This window comes from Tursiops truncatus, chromosome 2 (genome assembly GCF_011762595.2).
Source record: "Tursiops truncatus isolate mTurTru1 chromosome 2, mTurTru1.mat.Y, whole genome shotgun sequence".
Lineage (NCBI taxonomy): Eukaryota > Metazoa > Chordata > Mammalia > Artiodactyla > Delphinidae > Tursiops > Tursiops truncatus.
The window spans coordinates 31,893,446-31,906,609 of record NC_047035.1 but is presented as its reverse complement, the minus strand read 5'-3'; the positions used below and the strand labels follow the sequence as shown (position 1 = coordinate 31,906,609).

At 41.1% G+C, this 13,164-nt stretch overlaps 1 protein-coding gene across 5 annotated transcripts in view; it reads right to left on the bottom strand.

Moving 5' to 3' along the window:
• COX16 (cytochrome c oxidase assembly factor COX16) overlaps nucleotides 1–13,164 on the bottom strand; it is a 66,571-nt gene that overhangs the window by 28,784 nt on the left and 24,623 nt on the right. For 2 of the 5 annotated variants that reach the window (XM_033850991.2, XM_033850992.2), the window contains exon 1: nucleotides 4,805–4,972. The exons of the other annotated variants lie outside the window; for them this stretch is intronic. In XM_033850991.2, coding sequence (XP_033706882.1) covers nucleotides 4,805–4,873 — 69 coding nt within the window. In that variant the 5' untranslated portion in view covers nucleotides 4,874–4,972. Of the gene's footprint in view, nucleotides 1–4,804; nucleotides 4,973–13,164 lie in introns of those variants that run through there. 5 annotated transcript variants of the gene reach the window in all.

The following is a 13,164-nucleotide window of genomic DNA, read 5'->3' as shown; positions in this document are numbered from 1 at the left end:
CAACCATGTGACTAGAGGGTTGGGACCTTGAGCCATGTGATAGCCACCTGACCTCCTGACCTCCAAGGAGGAAAGTGAGGCAGGAGATTGAGTTCAGTCACACAGCCAATGATCCAATCAACCATAGATGATGAAAATCCCAATAATAGAATCCCAATAAAAAACTCTGGATGAGCTTCCTGGTTGGTGAACACATCAATGTGCTGGGATGGTGGCATACCCTGATTCCACAGGGAGAAAACAAGGAAACTCTGCCTTTGGGACCCTCCCCAGACCTTGCCCTAAGGGCCTGTTCTTTCAGCTGTTCCCAATTCATAACCATTATGATAAAACACTAATCCTAAGTATAGTGCTTTCCTGAGTTCTGAGTCAATCTACTGAATTACTGAACCTGTTTTCGCTCAGGAACTACCTGTTTTCGCTCAGGGCTATCAGGAACCACTGAATTTGTAACCAGTTGATCAGAAGCACAGGTGGCCTAATATCGCACAGCTTTCAGCTGGTGTCTGATGAGGGGAGTTTTACGGAGAACTGTGCACTTAATCTATGAAGTCTGTACTAATGCTACATAGTTAGTGTCAACATGGCACTGTACTACCGACCACTCATTACCATGGTATCTACACTCCTAGCTAAATATCTTCATTTCTGCACTAGATCCCAACCATCTTATATACTGAAGGGCAGTGATTCATCAAAAATCTTGCTCACCACACTGCATGATTCATCATAAAAAATGCTATCATTTCTCCCATCTTATTACCAAATTTCTCTAGACCTTACTTCCCCATGTTCTTATCCCGTTTCTTTGTTCTCACCTGCAGTAAAATTTCTCAAACAAGTCGTCTGTGCTTGCTGCTCTTTCCACTTTCTCTCAGACCCATTCCAACCATCACGGACATCCATGTTACTAAATGCAACGTTTAGCTCTCTGTTCTCATCTTATTTCATGAGCAAAATTGGACACCGTTGATCACATTTTCCTTCTCTTCCCTTAAACCTGGTTTTCCTTTTACCTCACTGAGAACCCTTCTCAGTCTCCTGTATTGGTCCCTCCTGTACACCCCAACCCTCTGAACTTGGAGTACCCCCAGGGCACAGTGTTTGATCTACTCTACCTACATTAACTTCTATCCACAAGCTTAATGCAAGCATGGTGACCGCTGCTAAAGTAGAAGACCTAAAGAGAATATAAAGTTTCCTAACATACTATACAGAACGTCCAAGATAAAATAAACATTCACTTGTTACAAGAATCAGGAAACAGCAACTTGAATTAGGAAAGACTATCAAGTGACATTAGCAAAGATTTTAAAGGAACCATCATAAAAGTGCCTCAAAGAGCAATAAACAAATGAAAATTTAGAAAAATCTCACCAGAGCCCCCCCAAAAACAAAAAAAGTGACATCAGTGAAATGGCAGAGTAAGAATCTCCAAAACCTTCTCCATTAACGCAATGAAAACACTGGCAAAAGTTGTCAAATCTATTTTTTCAGAACTTTGGAAATTAAAAAAGGCCTGCAGTGATGTTGGGAACATTTATGTAAGGAGAATGACTGAATCTCGGTTAAAGCAGAAAGCTTGGTGGCATTTTTAGCCTACCTGTTCCCACGGCTCGACCCACACTCCTTGGTAAACATGAAAACCAGCAGTCTAAAATCATGATATAAAGCAGTAACCGCTGGAAGGAGCATAATGGGGTGGAGCTCCTTGAAGTCTTATTCCCTGAGAATTTTCATTATTTGACCAGTCTGGTGGTTCCCTGGAAGACCCACTCGCAAGGCTGTCTTTAGTTTTCCTGACTTGGAGCTCAACTAGTGCAAACAGACTTCTCCCTGGAAGTGTTTGCTGAAAAAATTCAGAGGCCATTGTTTAACATCATACTGCCTGAGGTGGTAGAAAACAGGGCAAGGAATAGTCTAACCAAAGAACTCAAAGGAAAATATGAGGCATAAGGTGTCCATAGCGGACTCTGAAAAGCTCAAACATATTCCTGACACTCTGGAAGGACATGCACATGAGCAGAACTGTCCACGTGCCCAGAGCAGCGCGTAAGCTCAGGAGAGATCTGAGAAGGCCCTAAACACTCACCTGTGGCTAACCTTGAGGCTCTGAGCAAGCAAGAAGTAACAGCTTAAGGCGAAGTGTAACCTGCCTGGGTACTGAAGGCATACCCAATCAAGCACACAGAGCCCCTTGACAAACACTGGGAAACTTACTGCTTCCAGGTGTTTAAGAAAACCTCTGCCCAATAAAAACAAAAACAGCCCCATTTAAAAATGGGCAAAGGACTTGAATAGACATTTCCCCAAAGAAGATATACAGATAAACAATAATCCACTGTATGAACGAATGTCCTGCATCATTAGTCATTAGGGAAATGCAAATCAAAACCACAGTGAGATACCACTTCACACCCACTAGTAAGGGTTTAATTTAAAAACAAAAGTGGACAATGAAAACTGTTGGCAAGAATGGAAAAATCAGAAGCCTCATATATTGCTGGTGGGAACGTAAAATGACGTAGTTTTTGGGAAATAGCTTGGCAGTTCCTCAAAATGTTAAACATGGAGTTACCATATGACCCAGCATTTCTACTACTATTTACTCAACAGAAATGAAAACACATCCATACAAAAATCCGTACATGAATGTTCATAGCAGCATCATTCATAATAGCCAAGAAATGAAAACAACCTAAATGTTCATCAATGAAAAATAAATATTCCAACTGATGGAATATTAGCCATTAAAAGGAATGAAGTTTTGATACGTTACATGAATGAACCCTGAAAACATTATGCTAAGTGAACAAAGTCAGTCACAAAAGACCATAAGTTATATTATCTACGAAATCTATAGACAGAAGTAGATTAGTGGTTAACTAGGATGGGAGAAGGGTAGGGGACAACACGAAGTGGCTACTAGTGAGTATGGTGTTTCTCTTAGGGTGATGAAAATGTTCTAAAATTAGACTGTGGTGATAGCTGCATAACACTGAATAAACTAAAAACAACTGAACAGAAAACATTAAATGGGCTCATTTTTTAGAATGTAGAAACCAATAGTCACTGGTCAGATTAGAAAGGTAAATTCTGCCGACTAAATGCACAGTGTGGAAACTGAAACAACAAATATACACTCTTTTTCAAGTGGTTTGGGAGACAACAAATATATTCTCTTTTTCAAGTGGTTTGGGAGAGCAGGGAAGGACAGTATTATTGGCCTATACCTGGTACTCTAAGTCCTCTTCTGTATGTTGCTGAATAAAGATTCTTATGAAGCAAGCATTAACATTTATCTAAGAGAGGAAATAATTTCAACTTGAAGTATAGTAGTATACTATAGTAATTATGGAATATTTGATACATGATGAAGACGATGTATCTTTTGAGGTCTTTCTAGTAGTGTTGGGTTTTAGAGTACTGAATTCAACATTTTCCTCTACAAAAGTAGTTATATGTCTAGGACCCATATTTTGAAACAGCACAGACCTAGGTCCAGTATAGTACAGGTCCAATATAGACACAGAGACCAGTATAGAGAAATATACTTGGGAAGAAGTCTACTGTGGTAGTCTCCACTCCATGAAATAAAACAAATGAGGGAAACCTTAGAAGGTACTTTAATACTACTGGTTTTAAGAGCTTAGCTTTGATGATTTTGAAAGATAAGAAACAAAATCAAACTGTCTTCCAGTGGGACATGCAGGTGACCTCAAGGTAATGACTACAATCACAGTATTTTTGAATGGATCTCTATTTTGTGGCAGGGGAATCTACAGGGAGGATAGTTTTTACACATTCCCCATCAGCTACATTGTCTTACAGCTTTCTTTAATCTTTTAGAAAGATAGATAAAAAGGAGTTTCCGAAGATGAGCAAGAAATCCGCATTCATCAAAGATGAGTAAAAAAACTCATTACTTTTCTAAGGTCATTTCTTTCCTTTAGTCCTGCTTAAATGCAAAAGCTAGTAACTTCACCTGTACCAAATCCATACCAAAGCAATAAACTATTTAAAAGAAAGTGGACTTTGTCCACATGCTTTTCATTTAAATTGTTTCATTTACTATGACATCAAGGCTTGCTGAAGCAAAGTAACTTGCCAAGGTCAAACTGAAAAGAAACGGAGTGGTCTCGCTGGATTCCCACTCGGGTTGGTGGTGTGTTAAGCCAACAACAATCTAAATTTCAAGACGAACGCAACCTTCTGGGAACTCCGCGTAGGAACAGATGCAAAGAAATAGACACCAAAACTACTTTCAGCGTGCTTTAAAAATATCAACTATAATTCAGCGACCATGTTTTGAGGGCTGCTACAACGTGCTTCGTTCAATTCACAAGGATTTATTTAACTCATCACAAGCCTGGAAGAATTAAGCCAGTTCACAAACTAATAAGCTGACACCTGAAGATGCCCGAAATTATACAGTTAAATTAAGTAAATACAACTAGTTCCAATGATGCAGAGTGTCGTCAAGCTGTAGCTGGGGGCGGGCGGGCGCGGAGCGGGGTAGGATGGAAGGTTAGTAATCACCCAGACTTGGGTTAAAATCTGGTTCTGACATCACTCCAGAAGCACATCCAGGTAACTACCAAAGAGGTAAAAGGGGGACTCGAGATCCCACTACCAGCGCGGGGAGAGACTAGGAGACTAGGACCGCCTAAACGCCAGCCCCTTCCTAGCCCAGACTGCGGTTCCCGGTCGCACGCGCTACAGTTTCACAGAACTCTCCTTCCAGCCAGACTTGTGGTCCCACCCCTTCCGGAATCCCTCCCCCACTTTTTCTCACGGCGCTCACCAACATGGGAACTCCGTAGCGAAGAGTCTTATTCTTGCGCAGGGCGCGCATCACCGCGGGGGCGAACATGACTGAACTCTCCGACCCGCTTGGATGCCCAGCCAAAGAGGGCAGCGTGGCCTTCCGAATCTCAGTGGCTCTGGGTCCCTCCCGAGGAGTACGTCCTTTACTAACCTCCTTTCCTTTGCCTCCCAGTGCAGGGCCCTTCCAGATAGGTCTCCGCCAGGCAAAAGCAATCGATCCGTAGTAACATACTCACGCTTCCCCCCGGAAATTCGAGCGTCAGAGGTTTGGTCCGGCAAGCGGGTTTGCAATCGGGACTTAGGGACTTACGTCGTGTGTGTAGTAACCGTGAAAGGATATAGAAACCTGTACCTCCTGTGTTGTGGGTCTCTTCTTAGAACACTCCCTGGCACATAAAATCCGCTCAATAAAATCTGTTTAAAAAAAGTTACTTTGAAGCCAGTACTTTAGCCTCTATAGTTACGTGTGGGATGGGTAGTTTACCAGCTTAAAAAAGATGGGGGGAAAAAGTGCTGTGAAAGTTTAGGTTTAACGTTAATTGGTGTAGTGTCTTGCTATCCGTGAATTTTTAATGTTAGTGCTTTTATTGCCAGGTTGCGTGTAATCTTCAGTCATTTATGAATGTCTAGTTTCCAATCATTCATCAACCATCAGCACACCTTTCTGTGGGACACAGAGAAGAAGAGATATGATCCCTGCCTTAAAGAGACTGGCAATCTACTGGGCACACGAATGAACCATAGGTAGCTTGGGAAACAGACCTCCCCGCAATGTGTGCCATTTGCCAGGATGAGTCAGAGGAAGCCTCAACTGTCAAGTGTTTGAGGTTACATAATAGTATAGAGTGCAGGTGACATGACTCACATTTCCCATGCTATCCCTGAAATCTTTCCATCTATCCCTGCCTCTTTATTGCCACTGAAATATTCCTGGTTTAATCCCTTATCATCTTTCCATCTATTAAATTCACCCCTAAGTGTCTGTAGAAAAGAAATTCCTGATCTCCTTCCTGCCTTTAGGCTGATCTAGTTAACACTCATATCTAGGCCCAAAAACAACAACAGAAACACACAAAAAACCTTAATTATAGGGACTTCCCCGGCAGACCAGTGGTTAAGACTCTGCACTTCCAATGCAGAGGGTGCCGGTTCTATCCCTGGTGGGGGGAACTGAGATCCCACATGCCATGGGTGCGGCCAAAAAACTTAAAAAACAAAAACAAAACCTTAATTATGAACTCAAGTCTATCTCCCACACTGCTGACAGTTATCTAAGAGACATAAATAATGATGAGATTCTCCTCTTTTTTTCTGCCTACAATAGTCACTCCAATTTTCTTAGCAAGTAATTGAAGGGCGTTTGTAATATGACTTTGGCCTGCCTTTACTACCACTGTTCTTCATTCACTCCATGCTCCATCCTGGAGGAGATATTAACTCCCTGAGTATTGCATGAACTTCCACATCTTCCAGATGCAGCTTTAGGGACACCAGGTTCTTGAAGCCTCCCTTACTCCACAGGCAATGTAAATTATTTCCTCTTCAGGGCTCCACTAGGCTTTGACTAAAATATATCACAGAGCTCTATGACACTGTATTGTCGGTTTTGGTGTACAAAGTCATTGTAAGTCCAAACAGTATATAAGAAAGATGAAAAAAAGGAGAGTGGAAAGAATAGTTCAGGGTTTGAATTTGAACTTCGGGGTTTTGTTTTGGGTTCTGGGGCTGAGCAAATGTATCAACCCCCTCCCCCAGAGCATCACCTGAACTGAACCAGGAATATTTTAAAGTGATCAGGGTAAGGTTTATTAAAGTAAGACTGCTAATCCCTTCTCTTACCCCTATTTCTCCAATCTTCCCCAACCCCAATCTCTCCAAAAAAGAGACACCTTGCAAACCTGGGGACTGGAGCAGTAAGAAAGGTGGGAAGACTTAGCCTGAGAGCTTAAGTCACACTACATAGTTGCTGGGAGAAAATTATTTAGATTCATGGGAAAGAGTCTGGAGCAGTTGTAGAATACAGGAGAATTTAGGATTGCAGAGATGGTCTTGTGAACAGGGTTGCTAAGGTTTATGAATAGTCTCCTTCAGTGCTGTGATTCCTTTGTATTTTATTTTGAATTGTTTGGCTTACATTTTTTGTTGTATGTTTGTTTGTTTAACTTATCTCTGTGCAGAGACAGAAACATATAGGGCCATAGGATTTATTAGAGAATGTATTGTGAAGTGTGCAAGAATTTGTATATGGCATTGCCTCTCGCCTTAGTCACTTCTTTTGATACTTCAGAACTCATACAGCATCCAGGTTAGTCAAGTGTATTACTTCTCCAACTTTTCCTCATATCTTAAATGCCGAGGGAACTGTTCTAAAAGTCCAGACCTTTTCCTACCTTTTCACTACATAAAATGTCACCTTATGGATCTGACTCCAATAAAGGCTGGCACTCAACGAATAGTTAATAATGGATTAAACCATATACATGTATTCTAGGTAATGCCATAGCTAATAATCTGTTACCCTTATCAGATAAAGCATATATTCAATTTAAGTGAATATAGGTCTTCAGTCTTCCATTTATTCCATCATCCAAATAAGCCCTTATTAAGAACCTTGAAATGATCTCGAAGGAGCAACTAAATAGTAGGTATTACAAGTATGCTGGAAAGTTTTCATGAGATAAAATTGGGGGCAGTGTGGCATTTAAGCACTTAAGAAATGTTTTGCCGAAAGCCTGCTTTCAGTTTTAAGGTTCGTTGGATTCGCTGGCAAAATTACCACTCATTTGACACAAATAAACAGCTTTAATCCACTCTTTAATGAAAGCTGATTTAACTTAATTTTAATATACAATCATTAGAAGGAAAGGAATAAGAATATTAGAGAAATACAACAGGGCATATGCATCACTGGATTGGGCCAACACCTACTTCCAGATCCAAACAGAAGCTGGGAGGTTCTGAGTAACAGCAGTCTGGACCCCCAGTAGGGAAGGGTCCCGGGTGGTGCGTCCACCCCACGGGTGAGACTTTAGATTAGAGTTCTGGGGGCTTCCGTTTGTAATTCCAGGCCACAAACTGATACCAGTTTGCGTGCAAAAATGCAGCTCGGTGGCTTCCCTGGTGGCGCAGTGATTGAGAGTCTGCCTGCCAATGCAGGAGACACGGGGTCGTGCCCCGGTCCGGGAAGATCCCACATGCCGCGGAGGGGCTAGGCCCGTGAGCCATGGCCGCTGAGCCTGCGCGTCCGGAGCCTGTGCTCCGCAGCGGGAGAGGCCACAACAGTGAGAGGCCCGCGTACCGCAAAAAAAAAAAAAAAAATTGCAGCTCGGGATTCACTTTAACAATGCTGTTGATTTCACCATGTGAGTCACAAGGTTTTCCAGACTCCAGGGGACTGGCCAGGTCCTCAGGGCTCAAGACATTGCAAGACCCACTCCCTTTCTTATTGTAAGCACCATTTGACTTGCTAGCAGTAATTGTTAGGTGTGCAAGCAGGCGTGCAGTCCAGGCAAGGTCACAGGTCGCTCAGAGGCCTGCTTCTGCCTCTGAAGGCTGAACAAGATTATTTTACTAGTTTTCCCAACAACAAATAACACGTATCCTCACCTTAAGCATCACTACTGTATACCTCACTTTACCTATTTGTTAAATCAAAGTGATATTTGTTGTCACTTTTACAATTCTCACAAAAAACACAAAATAGCTCATCAGTATGGCTTCTGTTGCTTTCCCATAAATATGACTCAAATCTCAACTGTGTGTTTCTAGTGTTAATAAACAGAAAAATAGTTGACCCAGCCATCTTAACTGTCACGCTTCCACGTGGCAGTTTATAAAAATTTACATCCAGAAAACAAGGCATCTCCACCGTCCATGCCAGTCCCTCAGCACTAGTATGTTCTTGATATCTAGCCAAGTTACATAATCCTCCAGTATCTGCTCTACCATCACTTAACTCATGCAAGTATATGGCAGTGTTGTTATCAAAATCACCAATTCAAGGGGCTTCCCTGGTGGTGCAATGGTTGAGAGTCCGCCTGCCGATGCAGTGGACGCGTGTTCGTGCCCCGGTCTGGGAAGATCCCACATGCCGTGGAGCCGCTAGGCCCGTGAGCCATGGCCACTGAGCCTGCGCGTCTGGAGCCTGTGCTCCGCAACGGGAGAGGCCACAACAGCGAGAGGCCCGCGTACCGCAAAAAAAACAAACCAAAAAAATCACCAATCTTGAGAGCTTCAATACCAAAGTTAGGTTTTAGAACTATGGCCAAATTTAATGGCTATGGTACAGAAAGATTGCTTCATGAATCATCTGGTTTCATAATTGACATCTAGTATATAATTTAATTCACTAAAAATCTTAAAATTTTGGAAGAGCATGATTCCAGACTCATTTTACAGGTGCACACATTGAGGCTCAGAAAGGTTAAGAAGCTTGCACAACAGTTCACATCTGTACTATTTGTGAACTAGTACAAATGCCCCAACTTGAACTAAACTTCCTATAACATTTGACAATACTGACTATCTCCTTCTTGAACTTCTCTCCTCCCATGGCTTCCATGAATGTTTGGCTCCCATGGATCCTCTCCAACTTTGAGACTTCCTTTTGTCTTCTTCAGCCTTATAAACCTTCAACTGGGGTCTTTAGCTCTCTTCCATTTTTTTTATTTGTCCCAGTGACTCTCAAACTGTAGTGTGCACAGGATCCCCTGGAGACTTTATCAAAACACAGATTGCTGTGTTCCATCCCCAAGGTTTCTGATTCAGTAGATCTGGAATGGGACCTGAAAAACTGGGTTTTCTAACAAGCATCCAGATGCTGCTGGTGGTGGTGGTGGTCCAGGGACTACACTATGAGAACTATTGCTGTATCCTCTTTTGCTAGGTAAACTCAACTTTCACCTTGGCTTCAAATTTTATCACAGTGTGGATGACTTCCGGTACATTTTCAGTAACCTAAATGGTTTTCTAACACCTCAAAGTCAACATTCCACAAAGATCTGCTTCTGGACGGGGTAGGGAGTCTTTCCCTCCATTCTATCTAACTTCTATGGCTAGAACTAGAGAGTTGGCTACTCAGTTTCCAATTCAGTCCAATTTCAAACCACTTAAAATTAGTACTTTACATTATTCAACTAGGAAATTCACTGTTTTGCCCTTTATTGTATATTTCTCCTATGGTAGTGATCATTAACATCTAGTTTTAGAATAATTCATGTTTTGTCCTATTATTTTTTAAGTATTTAAATATTTATTTATCTGTGCTGGGTCTTAGTTGTGGCATGTGAGATATGCGTTGTGGCGTGCAGGGCTCTTAGTTGCGGCATGCAGGATCTAGTTCCGTTATCAAGGATTGAACCCAGGCCCCCTGCATTGGGAGTGCTGAGTCTTAACCCCTAGACCACCAGGGAAGTACCGTATCTTATTACTTTTTATAGAGTATAGGCTACGGGATGAATGGGACTGTGCCTAATACATTTCTGTCCTCCATGACTTTTTTCATAGTCCTAAACCATAATTCACACTTTTTGGAAAAACAAATGAAATGGCAACTGGAAAGGTGGCAAGAGTTTCCCATACCATGCTATACAGTGAAGAATCCCCCATTACTGATTCCTAAACCAAACAAAAATCTGCTGCATAACACTTTGCAGAGAATCAAAGGTAACTCTTCTATACAAAAGTGCTAGAGATCTCTTCTGTACAGATTAGTGAAAGCAAAAGGAATTCAAAGTTAAATGAATTGTCTTGAAGTACACTTACTACCTTGGTTAAAATTAAGTTTCGGGCTTCCCTGGTGGTGCAGTGGTTAAGAATCCGCCTGCCAATGCAGGGGACACGGGTTCGAGCCCTGGTCCAGGAAGATCCCACATGCCACGGAGAAACTAAGTCCATGCGCCACAACTACTGAGCCTGTGCTCTAGAGCCCGTGAGCCACAAATACTGAAGTCTGTGCACCTAGAGCCCGTGCTCTGCAACAAGAGAAGCCACTGCAATGAGAAGCCCGCGCACCACAACAAAGAGTAGCACCTGCTCGCCGCGACTACAGAAAGCCCACGTGCAGCGACAAAGACCCAATGCAGCCATAAATAAATAAATAAATAAATAAAATAAATTTTTAAAAATTCAAAAAAAAAAGTTTCATGAGGTAGAGCAAATCAGGAAACTTCTAACTTTCCAATTGCCATGGGACTAAAGCCCATCTGAAAGCTTTCTGAATACTGTCAGTTAAGCTAACTAGGGCTTCCTTTTTGGGCAGGTGAATGTGTGCTTTTGTGATATAAGTCAATGGTGAAACAGGATCTTATCTATTGAAATTTATGTTAAAAAACCTTTGCAGGAAAACATATTTAGAAATGTAAAGACAAATCTTTGAATTCAGGGCAAGTAAAGTGTACTTTAATCTGAAGACAAATTTTTTGGAAAGGAAACCATTAAAAAATGGCCTGACTGTATGTGTGTTTTAAGTGCTTGAGTAACATCAGTTGCCCTGGTTTAAGAAAAAAGTCAAATATCATTGTACTATAAAGTTTCCTATACACCAAGACACAATGCCCATCCAATAAAAATAGAATTTGAGGGCTTCCCTGGTGGCACAGTGGTTGAGAATCTGCCTGCCAATGCAGGGGATACGGGTTCGAGCCCTGGTCTGGGAAGATCCCACATGCCGTGGAGCAATTAGGCCAGTGAGCCACAACTACTGAGCCTGCGCATCCGGAGCCTGTGCTCGGCAACAAGAGAGGCCGCGATAGTGAGAGGCCCACACACTGCGATGAAGAGTAGCCCCCGCTTGCCACAACTAGAGAAAACCCTCGCACAGAAACAAAGACCCAACACAGCCATAAATAAATAAATAAATAAATAAATAAATAAATAAAACTTGACACCTCGAAAGTAAATTGGCTTCCTAAAGTACCACTTCAAAATCATATAACACTATTTTTAAAATTTAAATTTTTTTCAATTTTATGGAGATAAATTGACACATAACATTATATAAGATTAATGTGAACAACATAACAACTAGATATACATATATATTGTGAAATGTTTACCATGATAAATTTGGTTAACATTCATCACCTCATATAGGTACAATATTTTTCCTTGTGTTGAGAACTTTTAAGATCTATAACACTATTAGTAATACTACTTTGCATAACCCCCCAAATCAAAAAGGGTATCAAAATAGAAATTATAAGTTATATGACAAGTAAAAGGAAAAAATTTCATATGAAATCCTATTATTTAAGATGACAGAAAATAAATACCTGACTTACAAAAAAAAATGAACTAAGAGAAAGTATAAAGAGAGAATTAGTCAAAAGAAAAGCTAAAATAAAAGAAATGGAAAACAAACAAAACCAGAAGAATAAATCAATAAAACAAAAAGCTGGTTATTACAAAGAATCAATTAATAGATTAAGGGAAAAAATTTAATGTTAGGGATGAGACAGAAAATAAAAACGTGTAAAAGAAAATAAAAGGGATTACATGAGAATTTCAAGTTATCTTCTATTACAGTAAATAAATTGAACAGCTAGAGAAATTGATGTTTTAGTGATAAAACATAAAGGATCATTTAAAAGTCGAAAATCGGGACTTCCCTGGTGGTGCAGTGGTTAAGAATCCACCTGCCGATGCAGGGGACACGGGTTCAAGCCCTGGTCCGGGAAGATCCCACATGTGCCCCACAGCTACTGAGCCCGAGTGCCACAACGACTGAAGCCCACGTGCTGAGCCGGTGCTCTGCAACAAGAGAAGCCACCACAATGAGAAGCCCATGCACCACAACAAACAACGAAGAGTAGCCCCTGCTCACCACAACTAGAGAAAGCCCATGCACAGCAATGAAGACCCAACACAGCCAAAAATAAATAAATAAATTTATTTTTTTTAAAAAGGTCGAATATAACAAGTACTATGGAAATTGCAAATTTACCATTAAGAAGAACTAGGCAGTTGGCTGTGACACAGGAGGAAACATTCATGCTAATTGAGCCAAATCATATCTTGCAAAAGTCTAGTGCAAAATTTTATTCTTCCTCTATTAAGATCTTCTTGGGAACTATTATATAGGTACTTTTACTGGTTCCTTAAAGGAATTTACCATTTCATGGTTTCAAGAGCCTTTTCCCCAACACTGTATGATCACAGACCTGATATCAACTTCCTTTGTCAGTTGTTTGCAGGTTTCTGGAAGAATTTGAGTTCTTATGCCTTGTCCTTTATGTCCTCTCTAGGCGCAAAGTTCTTTACTGTCTACATATGTTGGGTATCCCTCAAACAAAAAAGTATCACTTTTTGTGGAGCCCCAGAATGGATGCCCAGGGAAAA